This window comes from Glarea lozoyensis, assembly GCF_000409485.1.
Source record: "Glarea lozoyensis ATCC 20868 chromosome Unknown GLAREA10, whole genome shotgun sequence".
Classification (NCBI taxonomy): domain Eukaryota; kingdom Fungi; phylum Ascomycota; class Leotiomycetes; order Helotiales; family Helotiaceae; genus Glarea; species Glarea lozoyensis.
Window position 1 is genome coordinate 703,954 of NW_007360984.1, and position 24,740 is coordinate 728,693.

At 45.9% G+C, this 24,740-nt stretch overlaps 9 protein-coding genes across 9 annotated transcripts; 4 read left to right on the plus strand and 5 right to left on the minus strand.

The window, feature by feature from the left end:
• Positions 1 to 446: 446 nt before the first annotated feature.
• On the plus strand, positions 447 to 1,706 carry GLAREA_05254 (NAD(P)-linked oxidoreductase; the record flags this gene model as incomplete). The annotated part of the gene is made up of 5 exons (XM_008078543.1): positions 447 to 609; positions 670 to 701; positions 751 to 998; positions 1,074 to 1,271; positions 1,322 to 1,706. 5 exons carry the CDS (start codon positions 447 to 449, stop codon positions 1,704 to 1,706), a joined length of 1,026 nt encoding a protein of 341 aa, XP_008076734.1.
• Positions 1,707 to 2,331: 625 nt separating this feature from the next.
• Positions 2,332 to 2,897, minus strand: GLAREA_05255 (NAD(P)-binding Rossmann-fold containing protein; the record flags this gene model as incomplete). Its single annotated transcript, XM_008078544.1, has 2 exons — positions 2,332 to 2,771; positions 2,834 to 2,897. 2 exons carry the CDS (start codon positions 2,895 to 2,897, stop codon positions 2,332 to 2,334), a joined length of 504 nt encoding a protein of 167 aa, XP_008076735.1.
• A 477-nt stretch (positions 2,898 to 3,374) lies between these two features.
• On the minus strand, positions 3,375 to 3,849 carry GLAREA_05256 (uncharacterized protein; the record flags this gene model as incomplete). Its single annotated transcript, XM_008078545.1, has 2 exons — positions 3,375 to 3,719; positions 3,802 to 3,849. 2 exons carry the CDS (start codon positions 3,847 to 3,849, stop codon positions 3,375 to 3,377), a joined length of 393 nt encoding a protein of 130 aa, XP_008076736.1.
• Positions 3,850 to 4,595: 746 nt separating this feature from the next.
• GLAREA_05257 (uncharacterized protein) lies at positions 4,596 to 5,379 on the minus strand (the record flags this gene model as incomplete). Its single annotated transcript, XM_008078546.1, has 2 exons — positions 4,596 to 5,039; positions 5,095 to 5,379. 2 exons carry the CDS (start codon positions 5,377 to 5,379, stop codon positions 4,596 to 4,598), a joined length of 729 nt encoding a protein of 242 aa, XP_008076737.1.
• Positions 5,380 to 6,686: 1,307 nt separating this feature from the next.
• GLAREA_05258 (uncharacterized protein) lies at positions 6,687 to 7,839 on the minus strand (the record flags this gene model as incomplete). The annotated part of the gene is made up of 3 exons (XM_008078547.1): positions 6,687 to 6,811; positions 6,860 to 7,517; positions 7,570 to 7,839. 3 exons carry the CDS (start codon positions 7,837 to 7,839, stop codon positions 6,687 to 6,689), a joined length of 1,053 nt encoding a protein of 350 aa, XP_008076738.1.
• Positions 7,840 to 11,521: 3,682 nt separating this feature from the next.
• Positions 11,522 to 13,258, plus strand: GLAREA_05259 (MFS general substrate transporter; the record flags this gene model as incomplete). Its single annotated transcript, XM_008078548.1, has 1 exon — positions 11,522 to 13,258. One exon carries the CDS (start codon positions 11,522 to 11,524, stop codon positions 13,256 to 13,258), a length of 1,737 nt encoding a protein of 578 aa, XP_008076739.1.
• Positions 13,259 to 13,805: 547 nt separating this feature from the next.
• On the minus strand, positions 13,806 to 15,742 carry GLAREA_05260 (uncharacterized protein; the record flags this gene model as incomplete). Its single annotated transcript, XM_008078549.1, has 3 exons — positions 13,806 to 14,408; positions 14,464 to 15,411; positions 15,458 to 15,742. 3 exons carry the CDS (start codon positions 15,740 to 15,742, stop codon positions 13,806 to 13,808), a joined length of 1,836 nt encoding a protein of 611 aa, XP_008076740.1.
• A 570-nt stretch (positions 15,743 to 16,312) lies between these two features.
• GLAREA_05261 (uncharacterized protein) lies at positions 16,313 to 18,219 on the plus strand (the record flags this gene model as incomplete). Its single annotated transcript, XM_008078550.1, has 7 exons — positions 16,313 to 16,425; positions 16,506 to 16,840; positions 16,889 to 17,058; positions 17,116 to 17,123; positions 17,172 to 17,321; positions 17,373 to 17,631; positions 17,680 to 18,219. The coding sequence occupies 7 exons, from the start codon at positions 16,313 to 16,315 to the stop codon at positions 18,217 to 18,219; spliced, it is 1,575 nt and encodes a 524-aa protein (XP_008076741.1).
• Positions 18,220 to 20,096: 1,877 nt separating this feature from the next.
• GLAREA_05262 (L) lies at positions 20,097 to 23,122 on the plus strand (the record flags this gene model as incomplete). The annotated part of the gene is made up of 4 exons (XM_008078551.1): positions 20,097 to 20,461; positions 20,516 to 20,627; positions 20,681 to 22,543; positions 22,595 to 23,122. The coding sequence occupies 4 exons, from the start codon at positions 20,097 to 20,099 to the stop codon at positions 23,120 to 23,122; spliced, it is 2,868 nt and encodes a 955-aa protein (XP_008076742.1).
• Between the last annotated feature and the right edge of the window lie 1,618 nt (positions 23,123 to 24,740).

Here is a 24,740-nt window from a genome sequence, read left to right on the forward strand (position 1 = left end):
ATTGTTGTGTCAAACAATGCCATAACTTCTATACCGGGATCAATTAGAGAATAAGCGAGTTCTCACTACCTAGGTACTTGCAGCTTGAGATTTGTTAAGTATAGAATCTGTGGAGCCCAGCTTGTTCTTAATAGGTCCTTTCTGATCCACATCTCGCCTCGACACCTTCTCCGTGGACTGGTCGGCGTTAACTTTGTAAAGCCGAATATTCCCCCTCCATCCTCCGAGCGACGCTCCTCCACCATCCGATCCAACCTGTCACAGCATCCCGTTGTACGGACATGACTAGAGTATTCCAATGGGACCCTCAACACCGACGTCACGATCCAATTTCAGAAAGTTACACATTGGGGATGGAATCATATAAAGTAGATCTCTATTGCCTCCCAATTTCTCTATTTCGATTCTCAAGCATCATCAATACAATAATCGAATAAACAGCAAAAATGCCAGCTACACTCCAAACTCGCAAACTAGGAAAGAATGGGCCAGAAATCCCAGCCATAGGCTTTGGTCTCATGGGCATGTCAGGATTCTACGGCCCTCTTGATAGTGATGAGGAGCGTTTCAAGATTCTAGACCGGGCTATTGAACTCGGCGCTACGAATTGTATGTTCCATCTACTTCGAAGTAAAATCACGATGTCTATGATACTAACAAAGACACCAGGGGATACCGCAGACATGTATATGGACAGCGAGGTCACATGATCCTTCCTACCCAACACAACTATATCCTAACGTCTTACAGGATCTTGTAGGCAAATGGTTTAAACGAACTGGAAAACGAAATGAGGTTTTCCTGGCTACGAAATTCGGAAACAAGATGGATGAGAAGGGAAACTTTACCGTGAGTAGCACGGGACCGTATGTGCGCGAGGCATGGGAGAAGAGTTCAAAGAGGTTGGGTGTCGATTGTTTTGATCTTTATTACATGCATCGAACAGATGGTGTTACTCCGATTGAGGAGACCGTTGAGGCGATGGTGAAGTTGAAGAAGTACGTTTCAGTCCCATTTTACCTTTGAAGCGAGATCAAGATGAGATGAGATCAGACAGACTAACATGGTACCAGTGAGGGAAAGATCAAGTATCTCGGTCTCTCAGAAGTCTCATCCGCCACCCTTCGAAGAGCCTGCAAAATCCACCACATCGCCGCCGTCCAAATGGAATACTCCCCCTTCTCAATCGACATCGAACACGAGTCCACCTCCCTCCTCAAAACATGCAGAGAACTAGGCGTCGCAGTAGTCGCCTACAGTCCTCTGGGCCGGTAAACACATCCCTTACCCCTTACCACCATCCTACTAACCCTTTTCACAGCGGCATGATAACCAACGCTTACCGTTCCCCCGCCGACTTCGACGCCTCGGATTTCCGCCGCTACCTCCCTCGTTTCTCGGAGGAGAACTTCCCCAAGAACATCAAGCTCGTCGACGGCATCGTCGAGTTGGCGAAGAAGAAAGGCTGTACGCCTTCTCAGCTGACGCTAGCCTGGTTATTGAAGCAAGGCAACGATATCATTCCGATTCCGGGGACGAAGAAGGTGAAGTATCTGGAGGAGAATTTAGGGGCGGCGAAGGTGGAAATTAGTGATGAAGAGGAGAAGCAGGTTAGGAAGTTGGTGGAGGATGCGGAGGTTGTTGGGGATAGGTATTCGGAGGGGAGTGGAGGGTGTTTGTTTGGTGATACACCGGAGAGGAAGTGAGTGAGGATTGAACGCAGAATTCGGAGGGAAGTCACGTTTGCGAATTCTGGTTGAGTCGCTCTGGTCATTCCGTAATCGGCATTGTTAAAATGAACACATTTGGCAACTTACTGCACGCTCCGAAATATTCTGAGGAGATACTACGTTGATATATTCTCAGAGTGAAGAATCTCATTCTCCTCACACATAACAACATTCGACCACACCCACAGTCAACACCTCAATACCCACTCAACTCCACCTCAGTCCACTCCCAAAGCCTCCTCACCAACCACTCATCCCCAAGCACCCTCCCTTTCACCCCAACAGGTTCATAATACGCACCACTCTCCATCTCCCCCCTCCCCGCCCCAACAGCCCAAACCGTGTTCCGCGCCCCCTCCCCCACCCCCCTCATCCCCACCCCAAAAACCGTCCACAAAGCCTTAGCAAACCCATTAAACACCCCCATCCAGACCCAATTCCCCCACGATCCCTCCCTCGCCCCCCAACTAATCCCCGTCTCCACCAGCCCGGGATGGATCGCTACACACAACACACCCGGCCACCGTCGCGCTAGTTCCCGCACGTACAGTATATTAGCTAACTTACTCTGCGCGTACCTACTCTCCGTACTCAACTCTCTTTACTCGGATTTCAACCCCTCGAACTCGATTCCGGAGCTTGGGGCGTAGTAAAACGCCATTTTGGACGTCAAAGAAATGATACGCGGATCGTGCGACGCGGAAAGGAGAGGGAGCAGGAGGTTGATGAGCAAAGCATGACCGAGATGGTTCACGCACATGTGTTTTTCGTGACCCGAGCTCGTGAGGCCGGGAGTGAATGACATGATGCCGGCGTTGCAGATTAGGATGTCCAACTGTTTTGTCTGGGATCGGAGGGTGGAGGCGGCGAGACGGACGGAGGGGAGGGAGGAGAGGTCGCAGGGGATGGTGGATATAGGGGCGTGGTTTTGTGGGAGGGTTTGCTTGAGGGTTGTGGTTGCTGTGGTTGTTTTTGAGGGGTCGCGACAGAGGAGGATGAGTGTTGCGTTGTGGGAGGCGAGGAGACGGGAGGTTGTGAGGCCTATTCCGGTGTTTCCTCAGGGGTGAGTTGAGTTTATTTTGGTGTGTGAGAGGGGGACGAACCTCCTGTTATGGCTATTACTTTGCCTGTTAGATCAGGGATATCTGCGTCTGTAAATGATGCCATGTTGCGTTTCTCTGTCCTCTTTCCTCGTCTATGTTACTTTCTTATACTCAGAAATTATCTCCTCGGTTTATTGACAGGTAGAAGAGATATAACAGGCAAGAAATTCTCATCATCATGAGTCTTGCTCACTTGTTACACAGCCAAGAAGGGATGAGAGAATGAATCGGAAGAAGATGTTTTCAGCTGCAGCCACCGGTGCGGAAGCGAGGTGGCTTGAGATGAGACACCTCGACATTCAGGATCATGATATTATCAAGATCGTCGTAAACTATACTTTACTGAAATCACTCTTTCATCTCAGACCCTTTCGTAAATATAGGAGGTCGATCTCGCTTAACCAACGGCTGAAATATATCTATGTGGATATCCTCCACTAACTCGGCAAGACCACTCTCTTACCAAGTTCCATCCCATCCTCAATCTTAGGTCCCCCTCAAACCCCATTCCCTTAATTGAGCACCTTCCCACATTACGTCCTCAAAACACTCCCAAAATCCCAATACCAAAAAGAAAGACATTCACAGCCCCAAGCACGAATCCCGCTTTTGCCGGAGCCTCGTAGTTTCCAACAGCCGCTGCTCTGCTCGTGGTCCCGGGATTGAGATACGCTCCGGGTGGTGGGGCGCCAGTAGTTTCTGTGGGGACGGTGACAGCAGTTAAGTTACTTCGTGAAGTGGTCGTCGTAGCTTTGGCCGTGCTGACTATTTCAAACGTCGTCGATATTACTGGGACTGTAGTGGTGCTGGATATGCCATTCGATCGAGTGCTTAAGAATCCGCCGTTTGGAACGCCTGTGGATTGTGCGCTGGCTTTGGAGATAAGCTGGTGAGAGGTTATGTTAGTGTTTATGGTTGTAGTTTCTGCTGGCATGATAGCCGAGGAGTGGAAAATTCAGAAGACTTACGAGAGCGGATATGGAAAACACAAAGATGTTGAAATGAAAGAACTTCATTTTCTGATCTCAAGTGGGTAACTTATGTGTTCTACGGAATTCTGTAAGTTGGATGAGTGAAGTTGCGACGAATCCGAGATTTCTGGGCGCGAGGGGTTTGCTATGAGTGTTATTCTATGAAATTTTCAGCCTTAAATTAATTGTTTCTTTTCCGCTCTCCTCAAAAGGGAAATCTGACGCTGAAAAGGTGCAATGAAGCTGAATCTCGTGTTTTTCATTGGTGGGCTTCAAATATTGGTAGATGCTTTGGGCTGAGACATCGCAGCCTTGTGTTATCGTGCGGGACGTGGACAAGGTTGATAGCCGTAGAAAAATAGAGCTTTTTTATTGTTTCAAGCTTGAGAAAAACTTTCTCGTTTCGATGGTGATGTTACCCTAATTAGCGTTCTCCCGAGAGCTATATAGCTAAAGCTCTCCTTACTTTACCATCCAACAACACTTCGACTTGGCTATTTATGATCGTAAATACATCAAGAGAGTTATTAATTGTTAACGCTCTACTACAGGGGTAATCTCGGTGGAAGTTAGTGTGAGATCTCGGGTCATAACAAATCCTACGGAAAATCAAATGGGTTTCGAATTTCCAATAGTGAGCTGTGTGTAAAGCAAAAATGGTATTTCCAATAATCTATATCTAAAATTCTAGCCTGATACTCCCCCTTTTACTCCCAAAATGTTCAGTTTGTCTTCTAATTTCATAATCTGAAACTCATAATCCCCTTCAACCATTGAATGCAAAAGAAATTTTAAGCCAAACCATTCTCGAAGATTTCACGATACTTCTCAGCCCAAGACTTGCTGTTATCACCACGATATCCCCGTCTCTCCATTGCTCTCATGAGTTTAACATAAGACCGCTGATCCAGCCGGCACCTAGACATTGGCCCTTGACTTTCCAAAGGCTCGAAATCTGCAATATTCGCTTCAAACCAGTTGTCAACGGCACACCACCTTGTCTTCTTAAATGGATTCTCAACTGTAAATCTGAAAGATGCAAAACGTTTCATCTCGTTTATTTTGACCTGGCGTTCATATGCTGTGCCCCAAATTTCGGAGTTCTCATGGTCGGCGTCGGGGACAAAGTGGAGTAATGCGAGAGCGTCAAACTGTGCATTTCTATTGTTCCACGCGTTTTGCGACTTCTGGAAAATTGTATATTGACAATCTTGATTGTTGCTGAAACTTAGTAACTGCATACTGGTCAGTGTCTTTCTCAGGAGACAATCCTAGGTTTCGATGACTTACCTTTGCACATTTAACTCTTGTAGGAACTCCATTCGTTTTTAAGACTTCGAGGAAAACAACTGGGTGGCTTCCTATTGAGTCTACAAGTTGCTCACTTCTCGCGATGGAGTGTCTGTGAAGGGGATCGGAATTATCACAGGTAGGCCCTCCATGACGAGGCCACCCGACACAGCCGACTCTGACTTCGTAGAAATCTTCTGTATCTTGGTTTCGCTTATCACGAAACTTGTGGCCAATGCCTTTTAAGCTTTTCTTCAATTTTAGGTAGGCTGGTGTACGGGTCATTTGGGAAGGGGGTATTGCAGCTGCTGTGCAGGCAGAATATAAAGCTAGGGATCTTGGTTGTTGTAGAGGACAATCGTATTGTATGTTTTGTTTGGAATGAGATATCCACATAGAAAGGGTCCATCTTTAGTTTATATATCTCCTCATCATCCGCGTTGTTTCGTAAGATTGCATTTACATTTAGAATCGCAGACTGCAGCAGACACGGACTGTGTCTCCAAGCTCCTACCACAGTCAATGAATATCTTTGTTGTCATGATCTGTGCTAGAGCACTTTCGAAAACTGAAACAGTACTCAGGAAATACATCATTGACCATGTCTCTGCCTTTCATAAAATTCACGATGTTTCGGAGTCAGAACATGTAAAGGAAACGTCAAAATTACTATTTTTGGATACATCATGTTCAATGAGTATGAATATAGTTAAGCTAGGTCTTTTTACTCTGAGTTGTGACTAGAAAAGTATGTTTCAAGATAGTTTGCATGTTCTTGTGTCCCTTCATGATGAGTTTGAAAATTCGGTTAATTTGACTCCTACGGTTTCCCTTTGTAACTTCAATTCCACTCACGGCTTTGACGGCTGATTTGTATTGACGGTAGTTCCATAGTGTGTTGTTTTATATTTTTGAACACAATCATATATCTAAGTATTGTATGAGTGGGGAGTTGTAGCGTAGTTGGTGGTGATTGTGAGACAGCTGTAATGTTGTCCTATGTAACCACCACAGTCATTACAGTATATATTTAATATGAAACAAATTTGTCACATACGACCACAGACTAAGGAGAATTGGGCATCCCGTCCGCTCTGCCATACACAAGCCTTAGATCGGTAGATTAGTAGTTGGGTGGGTGACCACCAGCGAATACCTACTGTTGTATGTTGTTGAGTCTTTTTGCCAACCACACCTGTGCAAATGCAGTGCGAAGAATTATTTAGTGTTTAGACGGGTTGTTTCTAATTGTTAAATTGCTGCTCTAGAGAATGTTAAGAGCTTTCATGCATTTTAACTACAATCTCTTCGCTGCAAATAGGTTGTCAAAAAAAACTGTCAACATAATGTTCTTTAGGCGAGAATTTAGCGTTTTAAGAAAGTTTGTCCGAACGCTATTATACATACTAGCGACAGAGGTCGATGATCCAAACTTATCCAACGAGTAATGTGGCAGTAGCTGTCGAGTCTTTCTTGGAAGCCAACTTAAGGATTGTAGCCTGTTTGAAATAGTATGGTAACCTTTGTTGTTACTGACACTATCTATTCTGAATTCAATTAAGAAGCCCTCAAATCTCTTCAAAATCTGTCTCTCAGATAGTGAAGTTCTTTCTCTTGGGCCAGCAACAATCTGGCTGGTCGGGATGTGCTCGAAACTCTTTCCAATAGCGCACATTCTGCAACGTATACTGCGTGGTGCAGGTCCCCTTGTTCCTACCTATCATTCTTCGTCAGATCAGTCTTAATGCATTGAGAGGAAAAGTACCTGGGATTCTATTGTAACAATAAGTCTTTCGAATCTTCTTCCTAACAAGTGCTGAAAATACAGGGTCTGCTGTTCTGCAACGTGCCAAAAGCGCGATTGGTTTCTCCTTTTCCGGGCCTTCTTTACTCAACCCCTGCGATCGGGGTGCAGCAGTCATTGTTGGGTATCCAACGAAAACGAAAAGGTCACCTTCAGATACCAGCTCACTGATAATATCGCAAAAGTAGTCCTCCTGTTGGTTAAGGAGCTTGGAATCTGCGATGTACAAATATTCCCATGCTTCTTTCGGCCTCCAAAAGAGGTCATATGGATGATGTCGGCTCATTTCTTCCATCAGGGTACCATAAGAGTCTCTGTCAAGACGATGATAATTGAGGGGCCATCTCCGGCTGCTTGTTAGCTTTACTGGGTGCTCAATCTCAATGATGTACCAGTGTCCCAAGATCAACCAGTTCGTTCCTGTCAATCCGCTATCTTCGATGAATTTGTAATTGACAGCACGCTGCATCTTTGAGAACTGACGATCGCTCAGGGGCCCTCTCGTCACTTTCAAGAGGCTCACTGGCCCGCTGTCTGGAGGAATTCTGCCATTCAGAATAGTGTCCTGATACAATTGCCAGCCTCCATCACCGTGCGTCAACGCCGTCAAGTGAGAAATCTGGATAAAGTAATTAGTTCTGGCTTCCCCTTTGATTGAGGTTTCCTCCTACATGAATATACTTCACATGCGTGATAGTAGAATTATCTTGTGACCTGATGATTTCCAAGATCATAGCCGGATGAGTGGCTCGCGAGTCTGGATGACAGAATGTCTCATCCGCCGAGAAACCGTGCATCTGGCATGCGCTGGCACTCTTTGGAGGAAGGTCGTTGGAAATGTTACAGATAGTGCCTACACATAATTCTTCGATGCGAAAATTAAGATTGGCTGCTTGAGTGGTTCGAGTGGGAAAGTCGGTACCAAATCTGTTTGTACTCATACCTTTTGTGCGAGGCGAGCGCGGCTTGTGAAGGTGATATGATGGTTTGTGTTTTTTGCTGTCTGTTGCGAATCTTAGGGTCAAGCTTAGAGGATTCCGGGAATACAGGAGGCGCGAAAGGCTTTTCTTCATTCGGAAGGATTGATTTGAATTCTGGATTGTGGCAAGAATAGAAGACGGAGAGAGTATCCTTTCTGGAAGAGTCCTTATGGATTATTGAATTCTATTTGATAGCAATGCCATATGCAAGCACGCGTAATATCTTGAAATCCCTTTTTTTTTGAGTGAAACTAGGTAGCTATCACTGTGCATAGATTTTGTGTGCATGTCGAGGAGCTCACATAAAGCTAACAGCAGTTGCAAGCATTACCGATTATTCTAAGATTAAAGAAAGTCTCGGATACTCACAGGTAGCATAGAAGTACCGTGAGTCTCCTCGAGCATCAACTGTCTTGAGCCACAAAGCTAATGGAACTCGAATTTATTATCTTTCGACGGCTTTTTTACTACATGTTGTTGAAAGCTCACAGAAGGTTGAGTGTCTTATTTTCCTGGCAAAGAGCGTAAAAAGGTGTTTGCAACTTCGTCTTTCAGCTATTGACCTTCTCGGAAAGTCCGAAAACTCGAACAAAGAACGCATCGGCAACGTGCATACTATCAAACTCCAAGGTCCTTGTGTGAAAGCTACTTTGCCACAAAGGATATTTGAATACGGCTTTCATTCTACAACTAAATCAAATGAATATTTCTGGAGATCGCCTCTGAGCACAAGCTGTGTATTTCGCGACCCCTGGTCAATCCAAAGGTTGGTACCTAAGCAGCCCCTGAGTTCTCGCTTAACCTACCGAATCCAAGTCATGGTCTAGGAGTAGTATCGTGTGTATCATATATGATTGGAATGGACTGTGTCAAGAGCCTGTGACCCTCTTGAAGCCAGAATATTTTTCCAATCATCTAACTGTAAACAAATCAAGAATGAATGGAGTTGTCTCACTGTAGAAAAAATAAGTGGGATTCGAAACACGATATTGCCCATTCAAGGTTGTAGAAAATCAAGAATTTTGTCTGTACATCGATCTCAATAACAACTTTAGACACTGTTTTAAATAACAAGTCATTTCAAAAGTGCTTACCTTCTTTGTAACTACACCTAAAGGCGACAAAACAGTCACGAGGTAACTGCCACTCAAATTAGTCACTAACTTCAGTGTGCGTTGTAGAAACCAACGTCTGCGGATTTTTTTGAGCTCAGTCGCAAAACTTACCATATGTTCTAGAAACTGCTAGCCTTAAAACAAGTGCCACACAATCTCCATGCTTGTTGGAAAGAAGATCTTGAAAGCGAGCTTATGTCTGGGTCCAGATCATCGAATAACCGAGCCCCTGAACCCTCGCTTAATAAAATCTGTTTTTCGGCAGTCTAGCTCCACCGCAAGTAGTAAATGCAACAGCACTAGCTGGCTCTAAATTTTAATTTTTCTTCTTCCTTACAGTAAGATCTAATACAATTTAGACATTTCGCGAACTGAAAATGAGTAATCTCATGATGCAACCATTGATATTCCCCGCTTACGCAACGGAAGATATCGTAATCTTCTTACTTCCTCTATGGCCGATATATTGTTAGCTTACTATCAAAGCGTGCAGATTTGCCACGTTTTGCCACCGCCACGGCAGCTAATGGGGTATTTATGACCAAACTGCTACTTTTACACCTGTTTTAAGAGTATCTGACATTATGGATTCATCTTATAGTGTGCCAACGCCAAAGACTCCTCGAAAACAGCTTACTCGCGATGATCGAATTCGAATCGAGACTCTATACTTTCACGCCAACTACACCTTTACCGATATTGCCTTATAGTTAAATATTACTCCTCGGCAGGTTCAATATGCCCTCGCACATCGATTAACACCTTAAAAGCACCTTCGTGGCAAGAAGGTCTTTCTTAATACTCCTGCCCGGAAACGCCTTATTAAATGGGTTACTTCTTCGGATAAGAATAGGAGGGTGAAATGGCAAGATATCCCACCGATTCTTGGGCTTAAATGCGGCGAAAAAGCGATTCGGGCTGCCTTTACAAAGGAGGGATTTGTACGAAGGATTGCTCGAAAGAAATGCCCGCTTACAGAACAACATAAGGTAGATAGGCTGGCCTGGGCTTAGGAACACGTTCTTTAGACCGACGCACAATGGGATTCTGTTCTTTAGAGTGACGAGACTTGGATTAACCCAGGTAAACACACAAAGACGTTTATTACAAGGCGGGTAGGCGAAGAAGAGCTCTATCACAACGACTGTGTTAAGAACTGATATTAAAGAAAGATTAGGTGGATGTTTTGGGGGTCAATAAGTGGCAAATATAGAAGGCACAAAGGACTGTTTTAGGAGAAGGATTAGGAGAAGATTAATGCCGGCTCTTATAGCGGTATTATCCTACCTCTCGTCGACGAAGTTCTTCGAGAATATCCAGATCTTCGTTTCTAACAAGATAACGCTAAAGGGCATTTAGCTGCCTTTACTAAAGAGGTTCTTGAGGCAGCTAGAATCACGCCTATCTTTTGGCCAGCTAACTCGCCCGATTTAAATCCAATTAAGACGATTTGGGATAAAATGAAGGATTGGATTCAAGAAAACTACCCAGAAGTCTATAGTTCTTATAAGAGATTAAGAGAGGTCATCCAAAAAGCCTAGGAATCGGTAACTTATGCCACTATTCAGGAGTTAATTCGAGGAATGTACGATAGATATGTAGCTGTGATTATTGCAGATGGCGGCCATACAAAATACTAGGGTGGCGATTAAAAGCAGCACTTCCAAGCATTTAGTGCGCATTGACGTGAATCTAACGTTATTTACGCCCTGTAGGAAGTATAATCATCAGACCCCGACGGATTTGAAAAACAGGTAAGCATGGCAATACATCAAAAACAATACCCTCCATTTTAAGTCTCAATTCTTCCGATTCAATACCGAATGAGCACCTTTTTGACTCACCATAGAAGTCCTTACACATCTGTGCCAGTAAAAGTTTTCCCTTCTGGTGGCGTTTATTACCCATTTGAATTTGTATTATTACTTACCTCACGGTTGTCCAAATAAAACAACAGATTATTCATGTCTGGGAAATCCGGAGAGGTTATGCCATCCTCACTAACCCGATTAGGCAAACCAGATCGGACATAAGCCCTCTCCCGCAACATGACCTCACCACCTCTCGCTTAGACGGCAATAAGAAACTTCCCCCCTCATCAGTGGATTTCTCAGCCTCCAAAGGACAAAAACATCCTCGTCCTAAAACAACAATCCATACACACCACGCGACTACTGCAAGTCTGCCGATTTCCCGAAAGTGTAAACTAGTGCATCACAACAACTCAAAATGATATCATTGGCTTATTTCCTTCATCGGGCAAAGGATGATGGTTTCTGTCTCCATCCAGCGGGTACATCCTATAGGACCCCCCGCTTAAAAGTTACAAAAGTACCGAATCTCTCGATTCCGCGATCTCGAAATGGTGAGGCTAATGACTTAGCTCCATGGAGTTTTGCAATATCCGGCAAGGGGAAGAGGCAAAGATAATATGGGGTGGTGGGATCCATCATAAACCTGGACGTCCGGTGTTTTTCAACGACATTCTGTTCATGAGCGTCGACCACGACGAAACGACGAATTAGATCATGTCGAGGTTAACGCGAATCCTCTCCCGTCCGGTTGCGAAACCATATCGATCAGGTCGTCTTCCATCGACTGGAAAACCATACCTAAATCAGAATGGGTACCTCGATTTCTCGCCCGACGACATCGAAAACCCGAAGAACTGGTCGCCCGCTCGAAGATGGTATATCACATTCGTAACCGTTCTGCTCGTCGTTAATGCCACGCTCGCATCTTCATCGCCATCTGGTGCACTCCAAGGAATATCACGACAATTCTCTGTGTCGACGGAGGCGGCGGGTTTGGTGGTGACGTTATTTTTGCTCGGCTATTGTTTTGGACCACTCTTCTGGGCACCACTGAGCGAGTTCTACGGTCGACGATACATTTTTTACATCTCCTTCATAGGATATGTGATTTTCAACTTCCTGTGCGCCTTTGCGAACAACTTCGCTGCGTTACTTATTGGACGATTTTTGACGGGAACCTTTGCTAGTTCGCCACTTTCGAATAGCCCGGCCGTGCTAGCTGATATCTGGGGACCGGTCGAGCGTGGAAATGCATTGGCTTTGTTCTCGATGATGACATTCGTTGGTCCAGCCCTAGGACCTGTTATTTCTGGGTTTTTAGAATTGAAGAAAGATTGGAGGTGGAATTTCTATGTGCTGTTATGGTTTGGGGCAGCCACCACTGTACTCATGTTCACAATCCCCGAGACGCTCGCGCCTGTCATTTTGACGAAGAAAGCGAAGAGAATCCGCAAGATGAAGATTCCCGGATATGAAGACGTGAAAGCTCCTGTGGAGGGGGAAAATCGATCGCTGATGGCAATATATAGGATTGCTCTGACGAGACCCTGGAAGATTCTTGTTGATCCGATCAGTCTTATGGTCGCAGTATATTTGAGTATCGTGTATATGCTACTCTACATGCTTTTCACCATTTATCCCATTGTTTTCCAGCAGAAGAGAGGCTGGAATTCTGGAGTCGGGGAACTACCACTTATTGGAACCATTGTCGGAGCCGCCGTTGGTGGTGCCATTGTTTTCTGGAATTCAAGCCGAGACAGAAAGAAGCTAGAAGCTGGACATGTGGGAAAGGCGGAAGATCGCATGCCACTCGCGATTCTGGGAGGAATTCTACTTCCAATCTCGCTTTTTTGGTTTGGGTGGTCAGCAAATTACAACTCTGTCCACTGGATAGTGCCGACTATTGCGGGCGCAGTGCTTGCTTGCTCCTTCCTTCTTATCTTCGTATCGTACCTGAATTACCTGACAGACACGTATCTGATGTACGCGGCGAGTGCTGTTGCTGCAAACACAATCGCCCGTTCGGCTTGTGGAGCTGCTGCGCCGTTGTTTACACAGTATATGTTTGATGCTCTAGGAGTTGGCGGAGGCGCCTCACTCCTGGGTGGAGTAGCGACTTTACTTGCACCAATCCCGTTCATATTTTACAAGTACGGCGAACCTATCCGTGTCAAGTCGAAATTTGCACCAACAGACGACAAGCCTGAACCTACACCACAGAGCTCAGATTTGGAGATGAACCGCCAAGGATCGAGCGCAACAGATACAAGTGACACAAGCGATACCAGTGATGAGGAAGTACCTCCAGAACACACTTATACTAATGAGGGTGTGGGATATGATCGTGTTGCGCGACCTGACGACACTAGAGAAAAGGGTGCGGGGCAGCTTGACGGAATGGATGGTCCTGAGAGGATTCCAATTAAAGATGTAGAAAAAGCTGGGACGTGAGACAAAATGATTTCGATTAGGTTGAATTACCGAGAAGAAAATAACATCGGAGGACATGCCCACAGAGACATGGTGAGAGTACGTCGCTGGCGGTACGGTGTCAGGGTTCAGAGATGCTTGTTGGGAAGGACATAATTACCTATTTTTGGAACCTCCTCCCAAATGTCGAGGATAAAGCATTGCAGGTGAGATAGCGTGTCCATTGAAAGGTCAAGTTGGAATGGCCGTGTAGAGGCGGGCGGAAAACGGAGATACAAAAATCGATAATTTTGACCAAATGCTACACCTGACTTAGTGATTCTATTTCTTCCCTAGACCACTTTTCGTATCATACAAAAGTTTAATTGTAGCCTAAGCTGCCAGCTATAGGGCCACATTGCTAACAGCGTGCGAGGTTCCAAGATTCGCTGTAGTTCAGGCATGGTACAACGCTTCGCTGTGAACTAAATGATTCGAGGATCGAGGTGATATAACATTCTATTACAATTATCAACACCGTCGATCAGGTGCATCATTGCCGACAAAGTATGATTTCAAACAGTATACGCTAGATAAGCATATGTTCATTGTGGTGTGTGTTATCTATCGATATGATAGCTTGGATAATACTAAAGTCATCTTCTTCAAAATTGTCATCATCGTCCAAGAATAGCATTTCGTCTGTATGCCGCTCTGTTTCTATCCGTTGCTCTTCCCAGTAGTCTAGTTTCTCACCGTCAGCATCTCCTAAGAGATCTTCAAATTCACTCGTATAGTCTTCTTCGACCTGTTCTCTAAACTCCAAATCATTCGCATGAGCACCAACTTTCGAGCCTTCTTCGGAATTGTGACAATTCAAGACATGTGGATCTTGAACCCCATTCCAACCGTTTTCGGGTGTGGAACTCTTAGTTTTCTTCCACTTCAATGTTTTTGTAGCAGAGTGATCATAGAGGTGGATCTGCATCATCGACCACAGCCTACTCTGTACAACCTTGGAGAGTCTAATGGCGACGATAGTCGGCGTGTTCAGAGCCTCTTCATTTATCAGTACAATTATCGCTAATTCGGCTAATTTGCTTTTAAGAACCGGTGATTGAGTATATTGTGGCCAGGATACGGAGATTGCATGTGATATCGTCGGCAGAAAGTACGCGTTGCTAGCCACTGCCTTCATTAACGTCAGCAGTCATGTTTCAAGGTTTGATGGCTAAAGAGAGGCTCACCTCCGAAAATCCGGGATTGAACATGCTGGGTAGTAATCTAGCAAACGGCGTCGCAGAATGTGGCATGCTGACTTTGAAACTATGGAGAGGCTTGCGGCAATCAACGGCCTTTCCTGTCACAAGCATACGTACTGTGGCCTCCATGAGTCTATGGGCGCTAGGAATGAGATATTTTTGGGCAATATCTACATTGGATTGACAAGAAGATTCCAATGTTGCTAAGGACGGTGCTGGGCGTTTCAAAGATGTCATTGAAGAAGCCGAGGATGAAGATCTGGAGAAGATGGGTAAGGGCGCAGTATCCGATTGCTGCGGGAATAACATATCCTCTTCTTCCTGGGTGACATAAGGATCGAGGTCGAGGCGACAGTGTGACAACAACATCTCCTCATCCGTCTGTCCCACCACACCTGCAGCTACCGCATCTGTCGAAAGAGAATTCAGTAGCATTTCTTCAAGCTCCGCCGGGACATCTTGGCAGTCCTGTTTGTTGAGTTGCTTCACCTGTCCTCCAGATGGGATACTGCTATCTTCTGTCTGATTTGATCCAGGGTACCCAAAACACTTCGTGATAGATTCCGACAAGGAACACGAGAGACGCCTCACAATTCCCTCAAAAATTTCGATGCGCGGAACAGTCTTAGTGGTGCACGCATCTTCCTCTATCAGGCTCTTGACGGCGGCCTTTACTCGCTTCGGAGGGTTATCCAGCTTGTGTTGAGCAATACTCATCTCCAAGCATATGTCTATTTTTTGAATCGTGGAGCAAACCACGCTGGTGGGAGGATTTACGTCAATTGTTCCGGACAGCCATGAATCGGTCTGTGAAATAGGGGCAGGTTTGGGAAGCTGATTCGCAAGTCGAAGGGAGAAGTCGGGCTGAGATGCCGCCAGATCCAGAGGCCGAGCGATTATCAGAGAGACTGGCAGAGACAATTGAGCCCATAACTGATCAGAATCAGCGGGGCCCGCGATGTAAAAAACGCAAACTTACATGACTATCCCGTATTAGGTACCCAAGACTTTCACAGAGGCGGAGCTTCTGCTCAGAGTCGAGGAGTCGACCAGTCTCAATGTAGCAGTCAAGTGAGCAATATGCGCCTCTGCTGGCCCAGATATCCCCAGACTTTAGCGCCTCGACGATCTCGCTGTCTTGTTTATGGAATATGGTCTCTGGTATCTTCACATGAATCGAAGGACGTACAAACCATTCTATCTCATCCTCGTGCTCAGAATCTGTTATTTTGAGACGATCGAGCTCAAGGACTCTGACAGACATGACCAGATGCAATCATCTCTGAGAATAGCGGCCAACTTCATCCGTCATTCGCCATTCGGTGGCCGCCAACCGCGCTGTATTCTGGGCTCAAATGAGCAAAACACAAAATTGCAGGGTGGATGTGATCGATCAAGCATCGACGTCAGCACGCGACAGGAACGGCTAGAAATGTGAGTTATATTGATTAGTTGAAGATAGCATAGGGTGATGGTAGAAATAGTGAAACAGAGGGAATTTTCCCATCAAACGAACGGTGCTGTTGTTGATCTGTTGAGGCTTTGGTGAGAAGAAGTCCGTGTGAGGTCTTGATCGATGTTCCACCACAGCTCATACTGCCGTGCCACACCGCCCTGGTCCCCATCTTTTTAGTGGGCTTTAGATCGTATCCGCGAGGTCATCATTGCTTAGACCAACAACTTTCCTATCGACAAAGCCGAGAACCCGAGAAGAATCCCACAAGATCGATCCCCTCGCGCCTTCTCATCACCCCTCTTGCCTGGTGCAAACTGCAGCTGGATTTCCACGACCCCACGCATCCCGCCTACTTATCTGATCAATTTCCACTTCACAATGGCCATCTCCAATGTCGGTTCGCTCGTTCTCAATCTCATTATCTTCCTCACCACACTGGTCAATTTCAACAACACGCTCACCGGTCTGGACTCGAGCACAATCTTCGTGCTGTACGCCATTTCCAAGCTCTTTGTAACGGCGCCCGAGGAGGGAATCTTCAACAAATGCGACCAGAAACACCTCTATCAAGCCGGTTGACCGATGTCCCCATTGCAAACGGATACGAATCTCCACGACCTCAATTTTTGACAAACGGTGACAACATAAATCTCAACGGCAGCCATGCCAATTTAGATGGGGACAGTAGATATAGAGGACATGGGGAAGGGAATATCAGTGGTCAAGTCCAAGGAAACGATGCGCAGGCTCTACAAGATGATACGAGCCTGACGGAGCTGGGGCAGCAAAGTGATGAAGAGGCTACCAAGAAGAAATATGGAATTAGAGATCGCATTGGCTGTTTTACATGGACGTGGTTCACAATGACGATGGCCACCGGTGGGATAGCAAATGTTCTTCACACGAGTAAGCTTGAATGAACCTTGTATTAATCCAGTACTTATACCACCAAAGTCCCTTACAGATCCGAATGGCTCCGTGTACTTGGCGTGATCGTGTTTCTTTTTAATATTATACTCTTCTTATTCATTTGTTCCCTTATCAGTCTCCGATTCCGCTGGAATCCTGGCTCGTTTCGAAGCTCGTTCATAAGTCCATCAGAATGTCTGTTCATACCGGCTTGTGTAAGTATATATTACCTTTGCAGCGTATAACATGCCGAAACTAACCTCAATGTGCAGGTAGTATCGTAAGCATGATAGACTGCAATCTCGTGCCAGTTCTAATGATATAACAGCGTTGGAACCATCCTTATCAACATGGCTCAATACGGATTGCCTCGTACAGGGCCGTGGTTTCATACAGTAATGCAAGTCTGCTTCTGGGGTTACGCTTCTATCAGCTTTATTGCTAGTTCTGGCATGTACTTAATAATCTGGTCAACACAGTGGGTCCTAAGAATATGTAATGTGCTCGTGTACAAGGCTGATGTTTTCAGGGAATTTCCGATACATACCATGACTCCCATATGGATTTTTCCAGCTTATCCGGCCCTCTTACTTGCTCCACTGGCTTCGAACATTATATCCTCTCTCCCCGATGATGCATCCGCAGAGCGAATTAACTCGATTGCCATTGCTTATGGTGCAGTGTGTGTTCAAGGTACTGGCTTTATGGTCAGCCTGATGATATATAGTGCATTTATTTACCGACTTATGACGCAGAAGCTTCCTCGAGAGAATCGTCGCCCTGGAATGGTAGGTTCATTCATTTGCGCGAATTAGAATTCATGCTAATCCCAACAGTTCGTCTCCGTCGGACCAAGTGGCTTCACAGTTTCGGGCCTTGTCAATCTTGGGTTGGTTGTGAATCGAATTTTCCCAGAGAGCTACATGGGGCATTCGGGTGGTGCAAGGTTAATCTTCCGTATTTTTTCGCTCATGGCGGGACTCTGGATTTACGGCTTGTGCATTTGGTTCTTCCTTGTCAGTATTGGGGCACACTTGCAGGTTATGAAGCCAAATGATGCGGAACACCATATCCATTTCGATATGACTTGGTATTCCTTCGTTTTCCCTAATACGGCTTTGATCACGGCTACCTTTGCGGTCGGCGAATCCCTGAATTCTCATGCTATTAGGATCATTGGGACTGTCTTGTCCGGCTTGCTAGTGTGTCTCTGGATTTTTATATTCTATATGATGATACGAGCCCTGGTTTTCAAGAAGATTCTATGGCCTGGCAGACTTGACGGCTCCGAAATTTCATGGAGAAAGTGGATTTCTGGTGGCCTAGCTGTGACGGAAGAAAAGACCTCGAGAGGCAGTGACAATACTAACGTATAAGGATTTGAACATACATATCTTTTGAAGTGATGGCCAGATGTGGGCGTTTGGGAAAATAGAAAGGAGAGCTCCCGGTGTTTAGGGCGCTGTGGTATACCATTTTGCTCGTGCTTACAGAGTTTTAACATGTAGAAGAAGTTGCGTTCTAATCCACGGAGGTGGCTTGATACTACGATGCATTGCTGAATATTTCTTCCTAGCTTAGAAAGTACCGAGGTAGTCTCAAAAGAATCACGGTTTGAGGATGATCGGTTGGTAGTACCTGTTGCTCCATCATGTGAAGGTCTCTTAAAATAGCCACGAAAACGAGAACCATCAAATTTCACCAACTCAACGTTCAGAGTGTTCAATTCATTGTCATTGGCTCTTGAATATCGAGGACGCCGGTTCCATTACGAGGACATCTTGCGAAATGGCCTCCATTGAATGATGACCGTTCCGAGGTATGTAACGCGAGGTGATGCTATGTTGGACCTGGAGAGCTGAGTTTGATCACAATCCGAAAACTCTGAACTTCGAGAGCACATCTATCGGCAAAATAGCCGACTGAGGAGGGACGTAGGTATACAGGAGGAAACAATGAGTTTCATGGAGTGCTTAACGCGCTCGTGGGAAAAAAGAGGTTATTGACGACAATACACGGGAATGTATTTCATGCTTTGGAGCAAGTTAGTTGGTATTTAGTTCCGGATGTAGTTATTACGAATACTCTTCGATGGACTCTTGTCTGTATATCGTGAATTCTCACTCCTCATATTAAGTTGTATTCAAGCTGTGATATCCCAAAGAGATAGAATTCATAGGCCTGTTCTAACGTAGCTTGGATTCGAGCATTCCTCTGGTAGGCTTACTGTCGTGCATCTCCAATGGGCGTTGAGGGTGTTAGAGTCTGAAATTGGTATTATATTACCAGCGTAATAAAGGCAGATTGTGCCGGATAAAGCTTGTTGCAGCTTGTGAGACTTGAATGTCAGCGAGCGCTTATAGTTTGAGATACTCAAAAAGGTTCAGGAGTTCAGGGAGGAGACGATTGTTTTCTACGCATTTCAATTCACCAGAATAACTCAGAGTGAATTTGTAATTGGAAGAGAATATTCTTAAGCGATGGGGATAAATCCTAATCTTGTGCGAAGCCTCGGATGCCAATTTTCTACATCTTCTCACACCATCGCACATACGTCGTGCAGTAGGTCTAGAGTTCCCCCCGCAACTCTGATCGTAGTCAACGATGTTGGCGGACAGTGTCACCATTCGGAGAATAATGGCGTGGAGGCTTGGAAAAGTAGGGAGATACAAGGTATTATGCACCGTTGCTGCTAATTCAGTCGATGAGCAAGATTTCTCAAGATGCTATAATAGAAAACTGTCGACAGAGCCGTCAGACCCGTCAGACTACTTGTGTTGCACAGCTTTAATAATTCTCAGAATTATTGCCGGTACCTTACAGCTTTCTCCTGATTTTCTTCAGTCAGCCCCCATTTTAGTTCCCCCCTCGCTCTTCGCGTACCCAAAAGGGAACGACCCCGGCTGCTGAGGTGCATGGGCTCAAAGGATCGCATCGCAACTGCTTCGACAGCAAAGCATCACCTCGCAAATCTCCATCTCCACAACACCTCGAACCTCGAACTTCATGGTATCAGCACCACCAACAAAGGAATGCGGACGGCGATGCTGCGAGATGCCACCGCTATGCACCTAGCTTCCGTCGACGATACTCCACAGACCGGCCCATGAACGGCACTCGCATTCTCACGGACCGACCAGGAAGCGCCTCGACCGTTGGACTTTGGCGACGTGAGAGTTGAAACGTTCTCTGCTCCAACTTGCAAGCAGCAACCTCAAGAATACATAAGGGATCCCAGGAGGAGGGAGGCATAATGATGGACCGCCCTACTGGACCGCCGCTGGGAGCTGCGACTCAGTCGACCGGTCGACCGCAAATGGAGAACGGCGTGGGACGACCACCTGCTTTAAACACAGCTCGAAGAATCCCCAACACCGCCATCAGACATGAGCCATCGAACTCGTCCTTGTCTGCGCAGACGAGCATTTCCGCGAGCGAAGTTGTGGCACTGGCGAGAGAGGCGATGCGCAACGCCCTGGAGGAGAACCAAACAAAGGCGGCCGAGACCAGCGGGGTCAGTAATGAATTGAAGCCAGGGGTAACGATCGACCTGAGCCATAAGCAAATACAAAGGTTTCCCGAAGAAGTGGTGGATATAATAAAAAATGAATTGGAAAGGTACGGCTCTGTCCAATCTGTTGCGGAATGCAGCTAATGGCTGTGGTTACGCAGATTAGCATTGTCACACAACCAGATCTCCACATTCCCCTCTAGGTTCTCGGAGTGCATTTCGTTGCGATATTTGAATGTTCGCAATAACGTCATTCGAGATTTTCCACAATCAGTATGTACCACGTTTTTCTCACGCGATAACATGGGGGCTGACAGGGCTGCCAGATATGCCAATTGACCTCGCTCGAAATATTAGATCTCGGCAGAAACAAGCTCAAGGTCCTGCCGCCAGAGCTTGTCAAGCTGACGTCTCTGAAAGTCCTCTCGGTACAAAAGAATCGCATCGAGGCATTACCACTGTGTTTGGCGGATATGACATCTTTGCAGGTCCTTAAACTAGACGGTAACCCTATTCGATTTCCTCCCAAAGAAATACTACAACCTCAGACGACGACCCCACCAAACGGACGGTTTAAGGAAAACGAAATCGAAAATTACGCAGTGACTGTACAGATCAAGAAATTTTTGAAATCAAAAGTGATAACCGATAGATCGGAAACGGAATCTGGCGGTGAAGAGTCAAGTGAAGGGACAGAGACGCCACGGCCTATGAAGCGCGTTATGAGTGGGAGATTTCCAATCAAGGTCAACGGTACCGATGTGCCTGACCTGCGGTCTCCAGCCTTACCACGACCGCCTCCGATACCTTCGAGGTCTCATTTTCGCGGCCTATCGCAACAAAATCCAGCGCTTCGGAGACCAGATGTTATGCCTTTGACAATTGGGAGTTCGAATGAAAGAGTTCGAAGTAATAGTGAAGGTCTTGTTCAGCAAGTTCGTCCATCGGATCGCTCGAGAAGAATGGGAATTGTTTCTAGTTCAAGGAAAGCGTCGGATCTGGGTACAGTTGACGAATCCAAATCAAATCGACACAGCCATTATAGAGGGCTGAGTCACGGATCTGCTATGGCCGGTGCCAATGGGGCTAATGGAAACGGCAATACTAGAAGTCCTGCCAGTCCTGCAGACTCGGGACAAAGAGCAACGTATGTCCGGCGGCTGTCTAGTCTACCGGAACGAAAAAGAGAATCGTCTTCGCCAGATCCTGTGATTGAAGGCGCGAAGGGAATCCTGTATGCACTCTTCCAAGTTCATCCACTTATACAGAACCTCCTAGGTCTTGCAAGGGATGGTACGAATAAGCGCACCAGTCTGGAACGAGTTTTCTACAATGCTACCACCCATGTGGAAGAGCTCGATCGACATATCCAAAATTACATTACGTATTCCGAGGAAGACGAAGAGGCATCGCCACGGTCGAACGAAAATGTACATCGTGCGTGTCTTACGAGTGTTCAGGCTTACATTCAAGTCCTGGGTCTTCTTTCCACTAATGTTGAAACGCTACTTGATAACGGCGACCCACGTTATATCCGCACACTGCTTCTCCTCATTTATGGAAGCGCAGCAGAAGTCCGGAATGCCGGTGCCGATCTTTTCAGACATGGACAGGCGCATAAGCCAAGAATTTCAGAGGAGGTTGAAGTTGATGAGACTCTGCGGTTCCCTCCGCGAGATAAGTCCATCACTCCAACTCGAGAAAGGCCTGGCATCTCTCTGCGAGCCAGAAGTGCTACGGCAATCAACACGAGCAATTTACGTATTGCTACTAGCGGTCATCCCACATCATTATTACAGAACGCAGGTCGATCGGTAACAATGACCAGCGCTACTCCGCGTTCGGGTGAATCTTTTGTTTCCGGCACCTCGAGCGACAGGATGAATCGGAATGAATTTAGTGAGGAAGATCAGTTCTTTGAAAAGATTTACCTGCGCCTCAAAGAATCCTCTGAAATGGCAGTCAAGGCACTGCCTAGAGTCAGTAGCCATTTCGTACAGGCTATGAGGCAAAGTTCGCAAAAGTCCAATTCTGATGTTCCTCAATTTTGGAGTAACTTAATCCACAAATGCACGTTAGCGCAGCAGACTGCAGAGAATTTGAAACAGAGATTATCTCAGATCAGGCTGAGAGAGCCTGGCGTGAGGACTCAAGGACCGTTTTGGGAGCTTTGTAGTGCATTCGTATACGTAAGTGATACTCTGCCGCTGTTCCTCTGATTTCAACTGACACAGCTCTAGACATATACGGATCTTGTGGTTGGGGTGAAGGAAGCTAAAAACAGTACGAGCCTGTTACCAGTGGAGGTTATTCTTATTCTACGGCCACTACACATTACTATCAAAGAAACGAGTCAGCTCATCCAAAACTCACCATGGTCATACCTCGCCGGGCCGCAAAGCTCAAACGGTGTTGCCAACGGCTCATCGTATATCGCTCGATCACCAGCATCGCAGATACCACTACCCATGACACCACAAAGCGCGGCCCTCGGGCCGGCTGTGCAAGCCACAGTTCCTTCCACTCCTCAAAGCGCTTATCCAATGTTTCGTGGAGAAGTATATCAACGTGCTGATTATATGACCGGCTCTGTGGCCTCATCCCGGACGGGAACCATGACATCGAGTGTAGGATCGACGAGCTCAACATTGAGCACCAACGACGGGACTATGACGCCCATATCACTCATAAGCCCAGGGAACTCATTCAGTTCCATGGGCTCAAGATATAATACTAATGAAAAGATGGCGGTCTCAAACGGGTTTTGATGAGACGATATATCACCTCTTATTATTTGCGAGAAATTCTGCTGCATTTTGCTTGAGCATTTATGACTATTATGGGGCGTATTGATATGACGGATATTTTGAAAGCATGAAAGATCAGTGGCGTTCAGCGCTCAGGGCATTTTAACTGGGCGCATAGGCTTTATCAAATTTTCATGTAAGAGGTGAAGGGAAGTAAGTAGCTGAAAAGCTGGAAGATAAAATGGGATCAAAGGCATATTTCCTTACACATCAGATTAATACCTAGGTAGTAGATATGCTATTCAAGGGGCTCGGTTATTTTTAATCGGTAATTGTACTTGTTGCACACACATGAGTCTACTGTTTATATTGGTGATTCTGGGATTACTGACCTTAATTTTCATTAGTGAAGCTTTTCTATTATGCTAATTGCGGTGGTGACCAGTGTCTACCGCAATAAAGCAAAGAATCGTGGACCATTGTGCAGGCTATTTCGGATCTCCAACAATTGACATGGTCGGCTACTTGGAAGCAGACCGTATGTAAAGGGCAGGTACGATGATGGCCATCCTCACATCTTTTCAAAATTACGTATCGAGCTAATACCTACATGGCATTTTCTCACCCAAACACTCCTCATATCTACGACAACGTTATTCATAATCTCGGAAAATAGATATCACGTAAGTGGAGAAAGACATTGGATGTATTTGACCCTTGAAGCTGAGTTTGATTGACAGTATATACTTATGTAGATAGCGAGATGCTGCCGGGTTTTTGAGCTTTAGGTCGTCACTCTCGCAACACTGTCGTTTTATGGCTATCACTCATTTTGTCGCCCTCTTTCCTTTCATTTCGAGTCGTCTTCGGCTCCGCTCTTTCAGACTGGGAAGGGGGACTTTTTACAGCTTGAGAGGTGTCATTGCAAAAGTCTCTACAAGCAGTCCTTCAGCGACATCGGCTTGCACAAAGTTGAAACACCAGGATCGGCCATTCCTGGATATCCCATGTGACGATACCGATCAGTCTTGCTACAGGAGCTTCAATATTTTCCAAGCCTATAGTACTTGGTGTTGCTGTGGTATTTCAGACAAATCACGTCTTCCGCGATGAATCGGGACGGGGATACGTTCACTGACAAAAGAGACGATGAAATTTCAACAAACAAAAAGGCCGAGATTTAGGAGTAGAAGCCAAAGTCTTAGCGGTCAAGAACCTAGAGCTCCAAGCTCTAGTGCTTCAGGTTATAGATGTCCAAGCCCGGTAGATCAGGATCAAGTCGACCGGGCATTTGATCGTGTGCTTCAATGGACGATAGATTGTATGTCGGTAGATCCGATATATCTCCCCGAGCCACTAAATCCACGAGAGCGAATGCCTACGGTTATCCTCGAGGGATGTGTGATCAACAACAAAGTTTCACCTTTTAGCTTGAGTTTTGAAATACCTTATCTGGAGGGATTCAGAACATTTCGAAAACCTCTTCACAGCTTCGAGTGCTGGTACACAAAAAACGGCGTTTTGCGGAGGAATCTCTACGCGGAAGATTTTCCAACCGCGATTGACTATTTTGGCCAGATAAAAGCGTTTCTATGTTCTCTCGATGATTTGGACATAGAGTTTGCCACGGCCGAGAGAT